Here is a 21,156-nt window from a genome sequence, read left to right on the forward strand (position 1 = left end):
CTGGAAGGACGGACAGAGGTTTCAGTTTTTCTGCAAAACAGACCAATGTTTGCTTCTTTCATGATCCAAAATCTGTGAGTAAAAAGTAGTAAACAAGAACTAAATACATGAAAATGAGTGTAAAAACACAAAATCACTTTATGCTTTTTTCCCAGTATTTTGTGAATCCATGTAGAAACTAATACAAACAACAACAGGTGTTTATTAAAGCAACTTGGATTATGAACATAAAAACTCAATCAGACTAGAATACCTAGTGAATTGCAGAAGTGAATTACTCCACTTTTGCAATTCAAGCTGCTAGCAGACAGCACCCTCTTGAGGCAGCAAATTAAATTTGTTTTGTTAAAGATTAGTAAGAAAAACATTTATGTATCATTTCCTCCCTACCTTAAAACTGATTATGTTGAAACACTAGAAAGCAATATATCCATTACCAAATTATAATTAGATAGAAAGAGAAACAAATAAAAAGAGAAAAAATAAAACACCATTCAACTATTAGCTTTTGATGTATGTGGACATGAAAAGTTCTCATCTTTCTCTGTTAAGCACACTTCTACTAGCACTCAGCATATGCATGCATAGAAAATTTTGCCACAAGCAAGTCAACTTATGTAATAACAGAAACACAAACAAGGCTACACTTATGATCTGGGCTTCACAAGGCTTAATGAACAAAACACTTTCTTTACAACAGAATACATCTCTCAGAAAACACTTCTTTGTGCAGCCAGATGAACAGTCAGCTTACAGTCTAGAATATTGTATTTTTTTTTCCTAAAACCATCAGGAGATGCCTGGTACTGCATCAAACCACACATTTTCATGAAGCTATGAAACCTCTGCAGCCATAATCCAGAAAAATTACTTACTAAAACCTAATGTATAAAAAAAAACAAAGACCACATCACGATGTTTGCTTTGACAAGTACCGCTTAGCATTACTTCTCAGAATTCATAAAATACTCCACCTAACAGAAAGAATGATACTATGTAGTAGGAACAGAAAATAACAGTCATTAAACTTGTTACAGTTCTGCTGAAACCAAGATAATAAGCTGTCATCTTTTTCCCCATACATATCTCATGCACCGTTTTCAATGAAGTACTTTCTTAATAGCTTTAATGCTATTAAGCACTGATTTAGTGCAATAATTATAGTGCACTATTAAGAAAGAAAACATACAATTTTGACTTGACAGAAGATTCAAAAGTACCACTACCCCCGAAGATGACATTCCAAAGGAGAGTTCAATAACTTCTTCACTGTCATGGGTCTAGCATTCACAGCAGATAACATGACACAAGGCAGCACTAGACAGGCTTTAGATTCCTGCAAAGTTCAGATTTCATTACAAATTATCACTAACTCAGAACAAGTAAAAAAGTTTTTATGTTCATTTATGAGGTGATTTGCCTTGCCTCTGACTTCCTTCAGCTCACTCCACGATACAATTGTTGTATTATTTCCAACAAGGTACTACAAAAGATGGATTATATATCACAATATTTGTCATGGAAATTTCAGCTACAGACATAATCCTCTTTAAGTAAAAAAAAATTTTAAAAAATTTAAATCCCACAACCAACACAAACCACCAAACATTTTGACGCTACTTATAACTCCCATTTTGTTTCCCATACTTTGTACATTGGTGTGGTATTGGTAACACCTTTGCACTTCAGCAAGGCTTTAATTTCCCACAAGAATTATGTTCCCTGTTTTTGTAGCCTCTCTGACTTTCCTAAGATTGTCACAGAGCCTGTGGCATACAACAGTAGGGATTAAAAAAAATTAGAAACAGTTAATTCATTAAGTAGTACATGCAGAGTAAACTTAAAAACATACTTGTCTTCCTTTGTCCCAAATGACCCTGACTCAGAACAACACTTCTACCATGAAAGTATGCATCTTGACCACTGAATGTTATCAAAAATCTTAGTGCAGACAAGTGCTTCACCAAAGGACAGTACAAAGATTATAGAGGCTCTACACAATGACATGAAATACTAGCATTAAATTACTGCATTCAGAACATACTAGAATGTGATTTCAAGCATGCATTTTTAGCAATAGACTATCTGAATAATAATGATGACACAAGAGCTGTGTCTCCACATACAGCTTTCAGGTAGCTTAGCAGCAAAATCTATGAAAGCAGCTTATCAAAAAGTTCCTCCCCTCCCCCACAATTAAACACAAAGAACAGAATGTCCTTTGTAAAACTAGGGTGACATTTAAGTCATGCAGCTAAATATAATCTCATGGAAGATGCTGGATGCTTACTGTACAAAAAGCACCATCCTACTTATTGAATTTCTGACCTGTTTTTCAGCTTTCCACTGTTATTTCTAGTGCAAAAGTCCTGCTAATAGAAATCTATTTCAACAGATTTTTGCTGCTGTTCTTACTATGACCCATTTTATCAATACATACTTGAAACAGGAGTATTAAAATCAAAAACAAGCAAACTTTTTTCAGAGATATAACCTTAAATATTGTTAAACTTGTCCCTCACGGCAAATGATAATATGTGTTCCTTTTACAAGTCATCAGTGCAGCACCAAAATTCCTTATTCCAGATCTTCTGAGGGACAGTTCATTATCTGACAATAATCCTGGCTCTCTGAGGTATAACCACAGTAACTCCATGCAAGACCCATTTCACTTGACATTGTTGTCTTCTTCCAGAGACAGTCTACCATCATTTTATAACAGCACCATCTCAATCAAGCATCTACTTAATTTTAACTAAACTGTGCTCTGATGAAGTTGCTTTTTATGTATAAAGATCAGCATCTTGTGCTATTTGAGACGTGCATCTATCCAAGCAATTGCAACAAAATACCCAAGAGGGCTATCTTATATAACCATAAAGTAAGTAAATATTCTTTCAATTGCTTATAGGCCTGTCTAGCAAACATCCAAACCCTTTTCAAGAACAAAGGAATCTCACAAAATGTCTAGCTAAGAAAGCGATTCGGATATAGTGAGTTGCAGAACCAGAAAGGCTTTTTAGCAAAAGTGCACATAACTTCTCAGGTACAAGGCCATGAAGAGTGCTTCACTTGAAACAGGCTTCCAACTATGCCTGAGTCACCACCTTCAATGTCATCTGTTTTTTATATTGGCATGGAAAAGCTCTCTTTACAGGTAAAATATTGTGCTTTGATTGTGATGTGTGAATCCTAAAGTACTCAAATGCAGCATCAAAAAGGCTCTAAGAATCATAAACCCTTATAAAAATAAATCCTGAACTTGTGACTCAGAAGAACGGCAGTGACTTAGACCTTTTATCATCACACATCTACATACAGGCAATTTTCAAACAGCCCCAAATATACCAAACTGTTAGAATTTATATATATGTCTCTAAAAAATAAAAGACTTAAGGACACTGAACCGAAAAGAATGTTTCTACCATGAGCTCATCCTGTGAAATTATCAAGATTTCAAGTTAACAATTTACTGCCAAGAATCATACAGCAGAATATAAATATGGCAATGCTTGAGGTGATAAGCACTCCCAAGCCTAAAGGCACTAAGGACAAAAGTTCCCAAACAACTTTGCACAAGGAGAAGTTTTGAGAAAAAAGGTATTTTGTCTTACCCAACTCACTTTCAACAATGACAATCAATTCTGAATTAAGCAATCTCATTAGAAAAATTCCTAAATGCATACACATACTAAAGGATGTCAAATACCTACAATAACAGACCCTAGTTTCTACATGCACTCTAACCTCACGCATGCTTTGCTATGCATACCATGAGAGCTATTTTTATTTTTAATATCCATACCAAATTCCTCTTTTTTGCATTTACCTCATCTCACTGATTCTGCCAGCCTCATCAGGTAATAGGAGATCAGTAGGCTTTGAACAAGGGCAAGGGATCCACACCTAGGATTGGAGAGCCCTGGTAAAGCAGCAGTGCACAATGTTGCTACGACTAAGCTTTTTAAGTCATGGGGAATTGGCTGGACATGATAGTGCATTAAGTCAGAATTTTTTGGCCCGAAAAGTAACACTCTGAAAAGCCTCTGAAGAAACTGAACAACCTCCCAAGTTAAAATTAGGGATGAAAAATTAGATTTAAAACCCAAACAAATAAACATCCTACAACAACAAACAAAAAAACCCAAGACAAAACACATCAACCAAAACACATATACACAAAATAACCAAAAAACCCCAAGAAATCAGATCACCAAAAAAGCAGCAGCTCCTCACATAATATATAATCTGTTTTGAGAACCCCTTGCTATAAGACAAGATCACAAAGATATGCAAGTTATAACGAAGACTGGACAAGTTTCAAAAAAGAAATCCACAGAGGGATTACTTCTCAGTACAGAAAGCAGACAGATCACTTCCAGGCCAAGAAGCTCCTAACTCACAGGTGATTAGACTTCTATTGTACAAAATTATCATTAGATGACTGTCTTATATTGTACAGTAAACCTCCACTTTTTGGGCATTCATCATACATGGCTAGATCCTTCCTAATGGCCTGTTTCTTCTGCAAACTGAACCCCAGCTATTCTTCTATCTTTTTGAAGTCTTTGAATTAGTGGCCTTTTTTATTTTTCCCCTTTTTCTTTTTTCCCCTCTCCTCTTTCCAGTCTTCTTTCCATCTGGCTTTATGATGTTCTTCATAAAGTCAGTAATCATCAATGAGCAGAATATTCCAGGTGAATTTTTACTAGTCCTACACATAAAAATCATCCCACTGCAGCTTACTGCAGCATTTTGTCTTCACTAAAAGAATATCAGTAAATATTTCAGTTTTCATAGATTTATTGCATTATAATGTTCCCTCACAACTAAGAGACTTACTCTTCTGATATTGCCCTTACCATTTACCTTCTACAGAAGACTTCCTTGTTATACCTGACCTCTCCCATTTTTCACTTCTCTCAGGTCAAAAGCTGTAACCTTCAATTTCATATCTTGAAACCCTACTTGCTGTATTGCACTGAGTAGTGTAGGAGGTCAAAGAGCTAGTTATTTCTTTCATTAATGAAGAGACAGTGGATGCCTCCATTCCAGAGGACTGAGGAATGTTTGTTTCTCTCATGCAATGGCACTGAACAGTTGTAATGTAGCCAGCTGTAGCAGCTATTTTCTTGAGAACCACCTTGGTTAAAACTGAGTTCACTAATTTCCTGGTACATGAAAGAAAAAAAGTAAGTATACTGAGAAGTCTGCTACAAGAAAAACACAGCATTTTCCTAGTATCAAGAATTCTTTATCAAAAAACTTACTTTATCCTACCAGGCTACTAGGAGAAATCAAAATTAACATTTTAACAAAGACAATCCCATCATATTTTTCTACAAAGGCTGTCAAGGCAAGTCTTCTTTCCCTGATGGACCCTATCATATCAAGAACATAACTGGTACAGATAAGTGCCTCTTGAATCAATCTCCAATTTAATCTAGAAACACAAATTTACACAAGGATATTTATTAAGTCTGCTGGTACCAACAAGTGGTCCATACCAATGATATTGTTATCAGTGACAAACACATCACTACAGCCCTTGACAGACCATTTAGTACCAATTCATGCAATTTTAGAGCAAGACAAATCACATACAGGAAAATTTGCATGTATAACACCTGCTCTGAAAAGTCAGCTTTGCTACTAGTATCACAGTAAATGCTTACATAAAGCATACACTCAAGTCTTATGTGTCAAGAGCTACCTACAGGATTCTCACCTAGTAATTATTGGGGTGATTCTCAACTTCTCTTGTTCCTACAGCAATATGCTGTTTGACTTCAATCTCAATAGAAGGTCTCTCTATCTCTCTCACATTTAAGTAACATAGAGTGCATTCAGTCTGGTTCCAGCAGATACAAGAGGCAGAAAAGACTGTCATGGCTGTCCTGCCTTCTTTCCTACGTGCTGTCATGAAGCCTTTAGAGAAGAGTACAGCCCAAAGAGACTTCTTCCATTTTGCTACACAGATGATAAGAATTGAAAAGAACAGGGAGGGAGGGATGGAGGAAGAAGAAACAATAGTATTTATCATTATAACGCGGGAAAGCTTGTATCTTTCCAAAGGTACCTTCAACAATTATAAGCATTCAAACCAATGTTCAAAGTTAATAAGCACCTTTCTCCAAGGCTGTGAATTTTGAAACATAAGAATTCACAATACACACACCTGTAAAATACTTGTACTTAAAACAAGCACCTGAAATATAAAACTTGCCTTGCTGATTTCATCATTGAAGGGTAACATTTCAACAACCCATAGCAGCCCAAATAAGATCATGTTCAGATATATATATCTCAGTATGTCATACCAATTACCAACAGATACATTAAACTAGAAGCCCATATCTTGTTTAGAATACCAGATTTAAATAATCCTTTTCATGTTAGTCACACTCACCGTTTCTTGTCTTTGGGACTCAGTGAGCTTTTCAGACAATTCTTCTAGAGTCTTTCTTAATTCAGCATCAGTCCTTTGCAGAAAAATAAAAGTAAGACAATATTCTACAGTGCAGAAGCTAAGTAGTACCCATGATAATTTTAAGCAGCAACAGCTGCCCCAAAAATTTTTTGCTACCTCAATTTGTTCTACAGCCTATTCATAATAATTTATAGCATAACGAGAAACAGGCCTCAAGTGGAAAATTCATGATAAAAAGCATTCCCGTTTCTCAAGTGAAGAAACAGAGCATTTAAGTATCAGCCAGGTATCAGGTCAACAAGAAAAAAATTATGAACACATCTACACCGTCCTTTTCTCCTAGGAATTAACAGTCTAACTCCTGTTATTGCTATTGAACAAAGCAGCACATGTTGAGAAAGTATATACATTATGGCCTGCAAGAGAGCTTGCACTGAAGGGACTCAGTAACAAGAACAAACTAGGAGCAAAGCTATAATAAAAGAAATTCCCTAGACCTTGTCATTTTGTGCATATATTTGAAAAATCTGAGGAAAGCCCCATATATTATACAAATTGGAATCGGTAGGTGTTATCAACATTTATAAATACCGCAGAAGATGACATAACACAAACAATTAATAATCCTGCTTTCATCTACATTTTGCACAATCACTCATTCTCCCCAAAATTATTTTCTGAAATAAAATAGTTTAAGAATTTTTTCCACACTGTTCTCCACACAGAGTTACATTCTGTTTGTACCGATTTCTTCTTGAAAGCTCGCGACTGATGTCATCTCCCAGGCGAACTTGTTCACTGCTGAGATCCCGAAGAGACTGGTGGAAAGAATGCAGCTGTAAATGAAAGTACACAAATTATGCTAAGGCTTAGGAACCCTTTTTTCTGTGATATTCCAAAAATACATATCTACGCATTACACACTTCTTAAAATAAAGCAGATAAAAATAACCTAAAAAAAATAAAACTCCATGAACTGTAGTTGAGCCTGGATGACTGCATGAGGCTTATGCACTTCTATTTCAATTCACCCTTCACAATATTTGCTCATTGTAGTTTAACTTTAACTACTTTATTTGCTAAACCAAGTTTCCTAAATATGGCTTTTTTCTGTGGTTCCAAGCTTAGACACTATACCACCTCTTTAACTTAATGCAAAGCAAATTGAAATATCTGAACAAGTAATGCTCAGGAGAGACATATTTCATGTTAATAGATACTAGTATTGGTAAAACAAAGTTCTGCCCACCTACATATGCTACTATAAATAGATTACATAGGAATTTTAAATGAAACAAGCTGAGCGGTACAATGTATTCAGGAACTACCAAGAATAGGTATTTTACCTTGCCCAAGACTTTACATTCAGACCTTGGGAAAAAAAAAAAAACCCAAAAAAAAAAAAAAAAAAAAAAAAAAAAAAAAAACCACACATCTACTTTCTGAAAAGTACTTTTTGAAAAAGGAGTTTTTTCTGAAAAACCTCCCATTTTCCCCATTCAGCAGGCTCCTAATTTATCATCAAAGTTTTAGGGAGCAAATAAAAAAAAGAACAGGTCATTCATTCTTCATGGAACAGAAAGTGACAGTTAATCCATCCTAATGCAACCTATTGCTGTCAACAATTCCATGGCCAGGATTATCTTTATGAAAACCCTAATTTATAATATTCCTTTATTCTGTGTCCTAGATTTAAACCTGGATCTTCCACAATCAAGCTAACTGCCCTCAACATTCAGACACAGGCACTACTACCTCTCCTGTGTGATTAACCAGAAATTCCCACCTGAGAGACTTTGAAATAACATGTTGTATTTTCAAAATGTATGTGTTAAGTAAGACAGGGACTTAAGTCTGTTAAAAGACCATTTGGCTAAAAAATTACTTCAGCCAGAAAAATCCAGAATGGGAATAAAGAGACTGTGGTTGCAGAAAAAAGAAAAACCCACAACTTTACTTAAGTAGTACAGCTTTATCTCTGGTGTAATTTCTACCTATAATCATGATCAATAGCTACTTCTAGTTCACCATTCCTCAAAGCACTATACTCTTCTTACAAAATAGTTAATTAAAAGAAAAAGGCCACATTCATCCTCTGAAAAGCAAGAATAAGGAATAAACCAGCAGTTATCATCAAAACCAGAAACAAAAAATGCTATTTGCCTACATAGTTACTTAATATGAAGAACTCTGTACACATTGCAGGAACTCCCTTGAATAAAATTTCCAAGATATTTATAGAATATCTAGAAAGAATCTAAAATAGTCCTAAGGATTTTGGATGGTTGGGAGGAAAGATTTCCATATAATATTATTTCCTTCCAAGGATTATTTTCTACACTTACTTTGGGAGAGGAAGGAATGGGGGGAGAACTAGATTGAAAGGACAATGAAACAGGGTTAAATAAAAGTCTAGAATTTCTATTGTTTCCCAAAAAGTCAACTGAGAAAACTTGTTGTAGTTAAGTTTAAAATTATATGGAAGCTGAGACTGATTTAATAAAGTCAATATGAATACCGTATAATCAGCTTCTTTAGTATTAGTCTACACAGATTCACTCAAGCAAGTCTAGCCACCCTGTCTGAAGAAAGCAAAAACAGGTAGTGAAATCTCCTCTCTACCTGTAGGATAATAGAAATACTATAATCTTATTCATTAAGGTAATTAATTTATTCTTTCTGAAGTCTGCAAGCAGATACAGGTTAAGGGATATGAAAATTACCTGTGGCACACACATCTTCTCCTCCCATCATCTCCCTGAAATATAGGCTCAATTATCCCACTCACAGGTCAGACCAAGAACTAAGATGAAGAACTACCTGGTTCAAAATCAAGTCGAGCTACACTGAACTAAAAGCAAAAGCACTAAGACCCTACACCATTAACTAAACCAGAATAATTCCCTTCACAGCCTTACTGAACTTCAGCACAAAGGCGAAGGGTTAATTGGCTGGAAGGGACCTCTGGAGGTCATCCCATCCAAGCCCCCTGCTGTGGATACTGACAACCTGGTCAGAGAGAGAAAACCAGATAAACAATCCCAAGAATTGTTCTGGGGAGTTTTGAGAAGACTGAGACAAAGAATTAAAACAATCCTGCAGCTGGTGTTTTGAACAGTTGTTTTCCCATAAGATGTTTACCAAAGGGTGTCTCCTTAATTAGCCAATCATGTGAGGTGTGTTGATTAAAGGACCAGTCAGGTCCACCTGTGTCTGAACAGGGTCTAAAAAGGAATGGGTTCCTAATAAAATTATTATTAGCTTCCTGAAGAGATCTGCAGCGTGTCAGTCATCCATTCCTGACTCAATGGTGACACCCTGCCAAGAGAGCATCACCTAGAAAAGGTGACACAGGAACTTGTCCATGTGGGCTCTGAATGTGTCCAGACCGGGAGACTCCATGATCTCCCTGGGCAGCCTGTGGCAGTGCTCTGCCATACTCACTGTAAAACTCTTCCTCACACTGAGGTGGAATTCTTCTGTTTCAGTTTATGGCCATTGCTCCCTGTCCTGTGACTGGGCATCGCTGAACACTCTGGCACCATCCTTAATATCTCTAACGCATGTTAGAGATATTAATACGCATTACTGAGATCCCCTCTCAGTCCTCTCCAGACTAAACAGGCTATTCAGAGATTATTTTTCTTTGTCATTAGACAGCCTAAAAAGTAGGGAGATTATTTTCATATTTTACTTTTGATATCACTACCATCTGCATCTTTTTCTCTATAATGATTTGCATGAAACTTCATGACAGATACAAGAGGTGATTGCCGAATGAAAAAAGCAGGTAACACTGAAAGCACAAATCTCTGAAACATTCTTAGCTGCATCTTCAGAATCACCTCATTTAACATAAAAGCAAAGAGTCTTCGAGACTCTTGGACTCCCAAAGAGCAAGCACACTGCCTGCTCCCATGAGTGCTCTGTACCTGCTCCACATTGCCTGCCTCACTGACAAACCGAACACTTGCAGATCGAGACCTTCGGTGTTTATTGCCCTGTGGGTCTCCGTAATCCCTGAGAGGAGAAGTGGGCAGGAAGTGGTGGTTGCCTGCAGGAGATATGATACAAAAAAAAAAAAAGCAGGAAAACAAAATTTTGTATGGGAAAATTTTTCATTTTGCTTCAAAAAAAATGCTTATTTCTTCTTGACAACATCCTTCTAGGTCACATTACAGACAAAACAACTACTGAATTACATATCATGCATATGACTTTCAGCTCTTCCCAGGATTCTTCTTCACTTTAAACATGTCTTACCCATGACATACAAGTACTCCAGAAAGAGGAATTGTTTCTCCAACGAGTAGTTTTTCCCCAAATTTTATTTGCCCAACCAACCACTTTTTCCTCCACATGAATCTATCAGAGCTTCAAACTATTATATTTCACAGCTTTTGCATAGGAATGAAATTTTTAGAGCTTTCTACTAAAATACATGAAATATTATCTCTCAAAGGAATACTCCTCTCAAACATACCTTTTCCGAAAACATAAATGAATTTTGTGAGATATACAAGGAAAAAAACCCTACTCTTTTGTGTGTCATAAATAATTTGTTTTTTTCTTTTCCACTGTTTCCAAACATCCATAATCTCATGCATTTAAAATTTAAATTCCCTTTTTGCTTGAAGCAGGCTTCAGAAGCTGCAATATCTTTTGGATTTAGCTTTAACTTGTGCGTACCTACAACTCATGCAGCGGAAAATTAATTTCCTCAGCTAAAAGAATTAACATTTCATTTACATCTCCTGGGATATCAGCAGAAAATACTAACAGCAACACAAGGCTGGAAAAATTTACCACATAAACAACTTCATAACTTAATGCAGGTCTCCCAAATTTCTAAACTCAGTTTCTTTTAAGTCATCAATGATGACTTTCCATAAGACTATCTCTACACATTTTTCTTCATTTCCTTTTTGCATAACACAGCCGTATGACATAATTCAAGCATACTCAAGCCCTTCAAGTATTTTACCTGATGTTCCTTCTCCATCCAGGTCACTGGGATATAAGCTTGAGAGAGATGCACTTCTCATTCCAGAGTTTCGTGTTAGTCGCTGGCTCCTCAATTGACCTATAGATTGCTCCAGTGTTTCTTTTAACTGTAGAAAAATTATAATTTCTTGAAATATGAACACAGATTTGTTTTTTTAAAAGCATGGAAAATATTATTTATTTAAAAGTCATTAAGAGTATAAAAGCTATTTTAAGCCAAGTACAGCTATGAATGAATAACAGTTTTTCTTCAATATTTCATATATCAGATTCCTGTAATTATAGCAAAACATGCTTCCAACATTGGCAGCTTCAAATATCAAGTTTCTGAAAACAGTGGTGCACCACATGGTGCACCACCATGAAAACTCAAAAAGTTTATCTCCTACAATCAAAATTAAGACCTATTTGCCAGCAGTGCTCATTAACAGTTCTGCAAAATTCAGAAAATAACTTCCAAGAAATTATTTTTTACTGGAATTCTTCCACCAGCCCTACCTGGAATCAATTTTACATGGCTATCAAATTTCCCTAAGCAGCTTTATAGAAACTCCTATTTTTAGAAGTTTACTTCCAGGAAAAGGAAGCTATTCCCAATTTAAGAGTACAGAACTAGCTATATTCCAAAATTAGTTCTTCATTTTTCAAATTTACATCTCGTTTTTTTACAATTGCATTTGTTAACTTTGGTTCTTAGCCACTTGCCTTGTTATACCTTTATTTGACAATCCACAAAACATCAGTTTTTAAAGGTTCTCCTTCTTCTAAGAGAAGCTTGTAAACAATGGTTAAATTAATGCTTTACTCCTGCAGAATTATATGGTGTTGGATCTCTTTCTCTGAAGAAAACAAGCTTTCTTTTCTACACATTTGTTTCTTCACTCTCTCTACCTTCACATGTAGAATATTCTACACTTCATATGTATCAGTTTTAAGGCAGCACCTGCTGCAGCTTGTTTGTAACTGAATTGTAAACCTCTCTTGCCTTAGCAGCACTAATTTGTCTTGTTTTCTCTAAGACACCTGTTTTCAAGTTTGTAGAAGTTTGAGGTTGGAGTTCCTAAAATGAGAATTTTAGAATTTTCATCCTTTCTGCAATTTAGAGCAAGCTGGTCAACAGATCCAGAAACTGTTGTAGAATGACAGGAAAAAAAGCTACACCATTATGATCACAATCTCATTCCCTGCTGTAATCAGCTTTTATCTTACCACTTCTTCCTACAAAAGAAACATGTTCCCTAATACTCTATTTCAGCTACACATCTTGTACTTTGCATAATACCATAACATAATCTCCTGGGTGCTTATAAACCAGAGAAATAATGAGCCTACAAAACCTGTCAGTTTCATTACACAACATATCACTACATTATGATTTAGTTTGCTCAAATAAATATTAAAAGTTTCTGTTTACAGCTACTTAATTCCTTATATTCTTTCCAATAATACCAAGTTTTCAGCTATGAATTCTACTAACAGAAAAGACCAAAAAAGTTAAGATAAACTGAAAGTTGCTCACAGTTGTTATTGCTTTGGTCTGTTCCTTGTTGTATTCTCTGTATTGTCCTAGCAAATGGTCAACGTGTCTTAGATTTCTGTTGGTATCCTTAAATAAAAAAAGTTTAGAAAAAAGGTCAAAACAGAAACTTCCTCTAATCAAACATTACTGTTGTCTTTATTCTTATTGATTACTAAGATTAAATTGAAAACACAAATGCTTTCTAAAGAGTCTAAGCATTCAAAATCCTATTCAAATAACCAGAATCTGAAGGGATACAGCATGGCTAAAGGGAGGAGAATGAAGAAGAGAAAAAAAAAACCCTACTAAATTCTATAATTTCAGTACAACAGTAAGGCCTCAGCATCAAATAAAAAGTTTTTTCAAGTTTCAGCCATTCTGTAGAAAGATCTTTTTAATCCAACAAGTTTAACATTACCTGCTTGTAGAACAGAATAGTTATCTGAGAAATAACAAGGTTTTGAAGGTGAACACACTAGGTAAGGTCACTACATGAGTACTTTCTGACCAGATAAACACCTGGATCAGATGGAAGATCTGCTGAAAAGCAGTCCACAAAAAGCAATTAGCTTAAACTCAGAATTTCAATCAGCTAGAAAGAGGTTTGACAGAATCAGAATACCAAAGAATCCCTTTTAAAAAGTAGTCAGACTGTATTCTTATTATTATATTTTTTCTGGATTGATGTTCATTTTTCCAGATAAGAAGTTTGGAATTTTAAATTTACCATTCTATATTGATTTTTTTCTCTTCTCGTATATTAAAAGGAAAAAAAAATATTGCTAGCCAAACAATAAGTAATAAAACATACACCCACCCACTCTAGGTATTCAGAACTGTCAACTAGAGAAGAATGGGAATAAATTGTCCAGCACTAATGGTGTCAGGATAGCTAAATGTCTCCTCCCATTTGCAAAACAGATATTCCCTCTGCACACTCCACTTTTTCTTGCCCTCTTACAAGTTTAGAAATAATGCTTCTCACAGTGCTTTTTCACATCTATAAAATATTTGAAATGTAAGCTGTCTCCTGAAGTAATTGACACTTACATATCTATGAGAAATTTGGAAATTTTACACAGTCCAAAGACAACCAAGACAAGTCTGAAACTTTCTGCTAGAAAATTTCATGCCTTTTGTGAGAATCTAAGAAAGCTGATTTGCCCTTACTCAGTTTGCTAACTTTATAAATAGTATTCCCCAACACATCATTGTTTCTAACAACATTATATTACTGTCTGAAACAGCAGCTGTATAAAAGTGCAACAAGCCACACACTTTCAGCTCAAAAGCAGTATGAATTATTTCCCAAACCATCTTTGGTTTGCACAGAAAGCAATGTTTCCCATCTGTACAGTACACTCCATGACTTTAGAAATGAAAGTTTGACCCCATGTTACAGAAATGCAGGCACTATAAATACTTTAAAGCTGTATTTTGTAAACAACCTGCAAAGTGCTTGCTAAAGTATGGATCTTCTCTGTAACTTCTTCAGCACCATAGTTCTGAGCTCTGCCGTGGGATGCTCTCAAAGGCCGCCTTCCAACCCGACCCGTAAATAAGTTGTCTGAATCACTGGATGAATCTGCCATCAGTGTCTTGAAGCCTAGGCAGGAAGACCAGAAAAAGTAATGTGTGTTAATTCCTGTCTGTAACTGAACTGTCTTGCACAATATTCCCAAAGCAACTTCATAAACTTAGATTACATTTGCCTTGCTGGTTTGGATCAGCAGGATGTACTTTTGAAGCAGATCTTCCAACTGCTCCTCAGTTATTACCTTTGTTCACACTATGAAGCAGGGTCAAGATGCAGAAGGCAGAGGAGCAAATTAAATCAAAATATGCAATCTCACTGCTTCCAAACGTTCAGTACCCATGATCAAATCACAGCCCAAAGCTAATTCTTCTCCTCAAACACAGAATGATAAAACATCAATGTTTTATCAATCTTCCCAGTCTGCAGCACCACTCTCCTTTACCTCACACTACTCACTAAGCTGTCTTCAGAATGGGGATTGCTGAATCTCAAGGACAGCAAGATAGAGGGAAAATAGGTCAACAATCATCAGATGGGTGAAATTATTAAAAACTACAGACAGCTGTGCCTAGTATAGTAAAATCACATAGTAACTGATTAAAATAACAACCTTCAAAAGGTAGGTTACATCAAAATTGTTTCTTAAGCTACTACACACTGCAACAGTTTGCCTTAAGGTCATGGAATGACTTGGTGAAAGACGAAATAGACCGGCAAACTCTTGAACCCCTGTAGTCAACAAAAAAAAGTCACAGTAAAGATGACATTATTCTAGCCATGAGAGTTGAAATTTACAAAAGAAACCATGAGTGGATTCCAAACTTGTATTATATTTTATATGGAGGCAACTTGATGTTTTTCCAAGTCTTTATATTTAATTTTCAAAAGGTTGCACATTTGTGTCCCCCAGACATGGATAAAAACCTTTCAAACATGAAAGAACAGCAAATCAACGTGCTCAGTCTGTGCTCAAGTACATCAGTATTCCTTCTTTTTCTGAACTGGTGAATTTACCTCATCTTACCTCTTCTTACCTCACCTCACTAAAGCACATTTTTACCAACAGGACCAGAATTCATTACTCCAGTGCCTCACTCTAGTCAGCTGCAATGAAGGCTTAATGAGACTGAACAAGAATGAACACTAAACACTGGGAAATAGAAATTATGAAATATTTTCAAAGACAAAGAAAAATAAATAAAACACTTGTATAAATAATAACATGGAATAATATTGGCTTTACTATAATTTGGTAAAAAAAAATCAACAAAACCCAATAAAGAAGTAGACCCAACCATAAAAGGCCCTACTACTGAAAAGACTGGAGGAAAAAAAGGGAAATAAAGATTTACAGCAGGAAAAATTAATGGGTTTATTATCAGCTGTCCAAAAATGGGGTCATTAAGATACATACTAGCCAGAGCACAGAAGAAAGGTCAGTAATCAAGGTAAAAATAAAAGAAAGCACAGGATAAGGAGGACATTTTGTCTGAAGAAAACTTACTATTTATGGTTAAGCATTCCTCTTTGTTCTCATGAGCAACCTAAAAGGAACCACAAGTGCTTTAAGGGTGAAGAAGTTGTTTCACATAAGGCAATACCCTCATTTTTAAAGGAACTGCACAAGTTTCACTTTAGATTAAAAAAAATCACACAGAAGTAGAAATTTGTAGAAATGTTCCATATGCACATCTGCCTATCAATCGAAACAAACAAAAAAAAAGCTAATCACTTTTTCCAAAAAGCTACACTAATTTCAGTACATATGACCTACTGGACAGTAAGAATCATTTGGCTCTTACTGGTTTTTAGTTCTACCCAAGCAGATCATAACCTTTGCTGAACTGATGAAAAGCATCAATACTCAGTATTTTCCTTTCCTGTAGGAAGCAGAGCTTCACTGAGGACGTTTTAAGAAATCTGCCAGGTAAGAAGTAGAGCTGACAATCTACACGTCAAGCTCTTCAGCTCAAGTAAACAAAAGATAAAGTCAGTGTATTCAACCTGATTATTCCTCAAGTGTTCTATTTGTTCAGCTCCACACAGACTAATCTATCACTAGGTAACTTAGTGTTAAAGGAATTGTTGAAGCCTTATAGCTAAGACTGAGTACAACAAAAAAAAATTATAATCATTTCAGAAAGGAACAACATGAGATCTGAAAGGCCCGTTCCTTCAGTGTTTGTATTTCAGTCTGGAAAAAGACAGGAAGGTGATCCCATACGGTGATATTTCACCATCGTGCCTTCAGGGATCAGTACCCCATTTTATTATCAATTTGTCACACCGTGGTCCCAGCACTCTTCGGCAGCATAACACAGAAAACGGTTCCTTCGCACTGTTCATAAGCAAGCAATGCCCTCGGGGAATCCTCCTCCTGCCGGGCACGCAGGGAACTTCACTAACACCCGACTCCAACTCCGAGAGTCTCCTGGTTCTTTAGCCCAGACAGGAGCCCAGAAGAGCGCCGGGCACGCCGCCGGCCGGGCCTCCGGAGCGCCCCGAGGCACCCCGCGCCTCCCGCCGCTGCTCCCGCCCGCCCGCCCGCGGCGCTCCACGCCGGACAGCCGACTCCCGCACACCGCCCTGGCCACGGCCCCTCCCGCACCCCCAGCCCGCACCGCACAACGCCCCGAGGCGAGGGCCGCCCCGTCCCCGAGCACCTTCCACCCGCCTCACCTCGCCGCTATGGCAACTTGAACTAGCCGCCCTGCCGCCAGCCGCCGGGGCCGCGGTCCGGGCGCCGGGCCCCCCGCAGCGCTCCATGGGACACCGAGTCCACAAGCCGCGAGCCCGCCATGGAAAACGCAGAGTGTGGGACTTCAATTCCCGAGAGGCTTTGCGGCGGCAGCGCAGCGAGGGCCGGACAGGTCCCGCCTTGCTGGGAGGCCGCTGGGCCTGCGGAGAGCGCTGGTGGGAGGTTCCGCAAGTGACCTGGTGTTTATGAACGTTGTATTGTGAAACGCTGAGTTTTTACAAAATACACATTGGCGTTTACAAACGTGTCAGCTAAATGACTGCGAAGAGCAGAAACAAAAGTTGTTGCACTGGTAAAGTGGGCGAGTCTGTTCCGCTCCCGAGCAGACGGCTGATAGGCTGCGTGGGGAAAGGCATCGAGCTACCGAGAGCAGCTGTTTCTTACAAGGAGGCATCTCCCTTCCTGGTTGTTGGCTTCTTCCTGTTTCCTTAAGCCACGCATTTCCCTGCTCCCAAATGTTGTATCCATTACCCTTGTGTGCAGTAAAAACGACCAGGTATTACACCCCGCTGCTCTGACTGGCCTTGAAGAGACAAAAGGGATAAAGAGTGTTGTGACCGATTACAGGGAATGTCTCCTGGGCCTCTGAAACTTGGGCAGAGCTTGCAATAGGCCGACAGTAACTGGAATGTTTGATCACCTATAGGTGAGCACTCCAGCCAAAGGTAAATGCACTGCCCTGGTGGTCCATTTGGCCCAGCACGCTGTGTTCATCAGTGACAGCAGGATATTGAGAGAGAGCACATGAACCTGGCTATGTACTATGGTCTAACCCTCTGTAGTTTCTTCTGGCATCTACATTTGTCACGTCAGAACTCATTTGTAAGAAGCCTGTTTCCTTTGGTGTCCTTTGGTGTCCATTTACAGGCCTGTAGACCCTCAGTTTGTATAATCCTGTGTGCCTTCCCAACCTCCTAGCAATGATTTCTGGAAGCTTACTTCTGAGTGTGTAAAAAGTGCTTTATTACTACTCTATGGTTTTGCATAATTTAAGGGCCTTTGCTGAAGACTGTCCTAAAGGCAGATTGAAAATCTAAATAAACTGTATCTAGAATTCTGTTGACAGCTTCAGAAGATTGTCAGAACATATAAGGAACATCTGTCCTTCAAAAAAGCTGTTCTGATTCTTCCTTCAAAGAGCATGCATGCATTAATTTTATTCTTCCTAGTAGTTTATACTGATGTACCCGCTACAGTTGTCAGAGTCATATTTTTGGAATCGTCTTTTTGAAGCTAAACAGTATTGTGATTTTGTTTGTTTGTTTACTTTTGTCATAAGGATGTTAAATATGTGCATAAGATTGCTACAATACATCTTCAGTTTGGAATGAGGATGATGAGAAATTATTTAACTGTGCAAAACAAACCACTACACTAGACATAATTATAAAGAAGTTGTTTAACTTTATAAGAAAAGAACCCTTTTATTTTATTAGATGAATTTGAAAACATATATCCCAGCATTCTTTTATCTGAAGTGCTGTGTTAGACAGTAACATGACAGTGCTTGCATTTAGAGAGGCCAGCATGGTCTTTCTACTTTGGGTTAGTGCTGCTTGATTAATGCTGTTGTGCCCCTTGACTAATACAAATATATAATATCAATACAGATCTTGGCTAAAACCTTTAAAAAAAAAAAAGAAAGATTATTCTGAGCCATTACATTACTGCATATATATAAATAAATGTGTATTAAGTCTGAGGACACATACCTTAAGGGTAGAAAATCCAGAAGGACTATAACTTTTTCTTTAAGCTTAAATTCAATTTTTTAAATTTTTGTATTTGTCACCAATGATACCTTTTCATGCTATACTACTTGTCCTCCTTGACAAGTCATTATTCACGTAGCTTTCAGGAAATTGTTTCACTATTTCTTTCACAAGGCTATCAAAAAAAAGGAAAAAGACAACACAAAATAAATAACTGTCCTACAGATTCATCTTTCATGGCACTCAGAAAATGAGTTCTTTTATGAACAGCTATCATAAATGCATAAAAGAGGAGAAGCACCATGTGGTAGATGAATTGTCACCTAAGTCAGTGAGCTTGAAAGGCATTTTTTATTTATGCTGGTTGTAATAAACAGTCAAACTCTTCTCTTAAACATGCTGCTCTCCTTATTAAAGGAAGTATGTGCCATGACCCAAGTCAAAGAAAAGTGCAAGATCTGTCTGAAGTCTGAATTATGAGGGCAAATTCATTTTTGCTAGAGGTTATTTCTAAGCCTGGATGCCCATGCAAGAGAGGCAGACAGAGCAGAATGAAGTCAAAGATGGCTAGAAAGCTGACTTTAGATGAAGAGGCAGGGAATGTAAGCCTGAGGGGAAAAAATATACAAAGAGAGACATAAGTTCATAAGTCCATATGCATCCATGGCTGCTGAGGTAACTACTGACATGATAAGGGACACCAAGATAATTAATTTCTCCATTGAGGAAAAGCTGAGAAAGCTGGGCTGTCTAGCCTGGAGAAGAGAAGGCTTGGAGGGTCTCCTCATTGTGTGTAAATACTTGAAGGGAGAGTGTCCAGTGATGGGGCAAGAGGCAATGGGCACAAACGGAACAGGACTTTCTGTCATCATCAGGAAACTCTTTTCAGTTTTGAGGGTGACCAAACACTGGCACAGGGTGCATGAAGAAGCTGTGGATCTGCATCCTTGGAATAATCAAAAGCTGTCTGAACACAGTTCTGGGCAACCAGCTCTGGGTGACCCTGCTTGATCAGGGGCTTGGGCAGATGGCTTCCAGGGTCCCTTCCTATCTCAATGATTCTGTGACTCAGTGATTCAATAACTCTTTCTGTAGACAAATATACTGCCTGAAAACAGCTCTCATCATTCTTACCTAAACTAATTGCTTAAGGCCAAGAGATAGTTTCATCTTGCTCTTCTCTCTGAGCACTCTTAGAATTGACAGCCTCAGGCTTTATAAGGCTTTACACAGCAGTACCTCCTCTTTATCCTGCAGCCTACTGGGTATTTCAATTTTCACAGTTTTTCATGGATTTTTCTTACAGTAAGGAAAAGCACAAGAGTTCCTCAATATCCCGTAACCATAAAACTCCAAAACTACCTTGAAATAGAAAACAATTTTTTTATACTAACATGAATCTTCAAGAACCTGGAATAAAATTATTTCATATAGCTGTTCAAACACTTGATAAATGATGCTGTGTCAAAGCAGTGCGTCTAATGTATTTTTTTCTAAGAGGCCAGAAATTATTTGCAATACTGAGATAGAAACAGGTAGGAATCGGCATATCTTCCAAGCATCTAGTATGGCAAAACACGTGGACTAGTCAGAAAAAAAACCCCACCAAGTCTTTTAATCTACTCTTTACTGATTTTTTTCCCAGTTTAAACATTTCCTCATGCAGATGTTCCTAGATGTGGCTGTTGATACCTGGTGATCCATGTGGAACACTAATTAGACCTAATTGCTTCTTTGTTAGAACCTGTTGTGGTTTATCTGATTTGTGTATAAACCATATAAGCAGTGAAAGGATAAGTGAGAAACCACATCAGATCTGGCAGAGATAATAATGTTATTTTTTTTCAGAAAGCACCACAAAAATTATGGAATTTGGAGCCTTTCAGTGCTTGAGATGATATGTACTAAAAAAGAAACTGTGGCTGTCACTAGAGGGAGTGCCTGTTATAGTGGAAAAGATGCCTGCCAAGCCTTGCTGTGTTTAAATTAATAGGAACATGCAGGGGTCTCTGAAAAAGAGCCAGGAAAAAAATCTGCAATATACGGTGATTTAAAAGTGACTTTCTTTCCTATATGTTTATTTTAATCAGAGCACAAGACATTCTAATTGATAAAAATTACTTAATTTCCCTAGCCTCGGGGCATACAGGATTTTGCATGTCTGTTCTTAGGATTATATTTATAATTGTGGATGTA

The 21,156-nt window shown here is 37.4% G+C and overlaps 1 protein-coding gene across 3 annotated transcripts in view; it reads right to left on the reverse strand.

Annotated features, from left to right (window-relative positions):
* CEP128 (centrosomal protein 128) overlaps positions 1-17,284 on the reverse strand; it is a 98,986-nt gene extending 81,702 nt beyond the window's left edge. For 2 of the 3 annotated variants that reach the window (XM_030949092.1, XM_030949091.1), the window contains exons 1-8: positions 17,170-17,284; positions 15,995-16,034; positions 14,402-14,559; positions 12,954-13,040; positions 11,415-11,541; positions 10,363-10,484; positions 7,175-7,266; positions 6,410-6,482 (exon numbers count right to left, since the gene is read on the reverse strand). In XM_030949092.1, coding sequence (XP_030804952.1) covers positions 6,410-6,482; positions 7,175-7,266; positions 10,363-10,484; positions 11,415-11,541; positions 12,954-13,040; positions 14,402-14,559; positions 15,995-16,034; positions 17,170-17,256 — 786 coding nt within the window. In that variant the 5' untranslated portion in view covers positions 17,257-17,284. The remainder of the gene's footprint in view (positions 1-6,409; positions 6,483-7,174; positions 7,267-10,362; positions 10,485-11,414; positions 11,542-12,953; positions 13,041-14,401; positions 14,560-15,994; positions 16,035-17,169) is intronic. The other variant, XM_030949093.1, reaches the window with a different exon arrangement.
* Between the last annotated feature and the right edge of the window lie 3,872 nt (positions 17,285-21,156).

The sequence above is a fragment of the Camarhynchus parvulus genome, chromosome 5, assembly GCF_901933205.1.
Source record: "Camarhynchus parvulus chromosome 5, STF_HiC, whole genome shotgun sequence".
In the NCBI taxonomy this organism is placed as follows: Eukaryota; Metazoa; Chordata; class Aves; order Passeriformes; family Thraupidae; genus Camarhynchus; species Camarhynchus parvulus.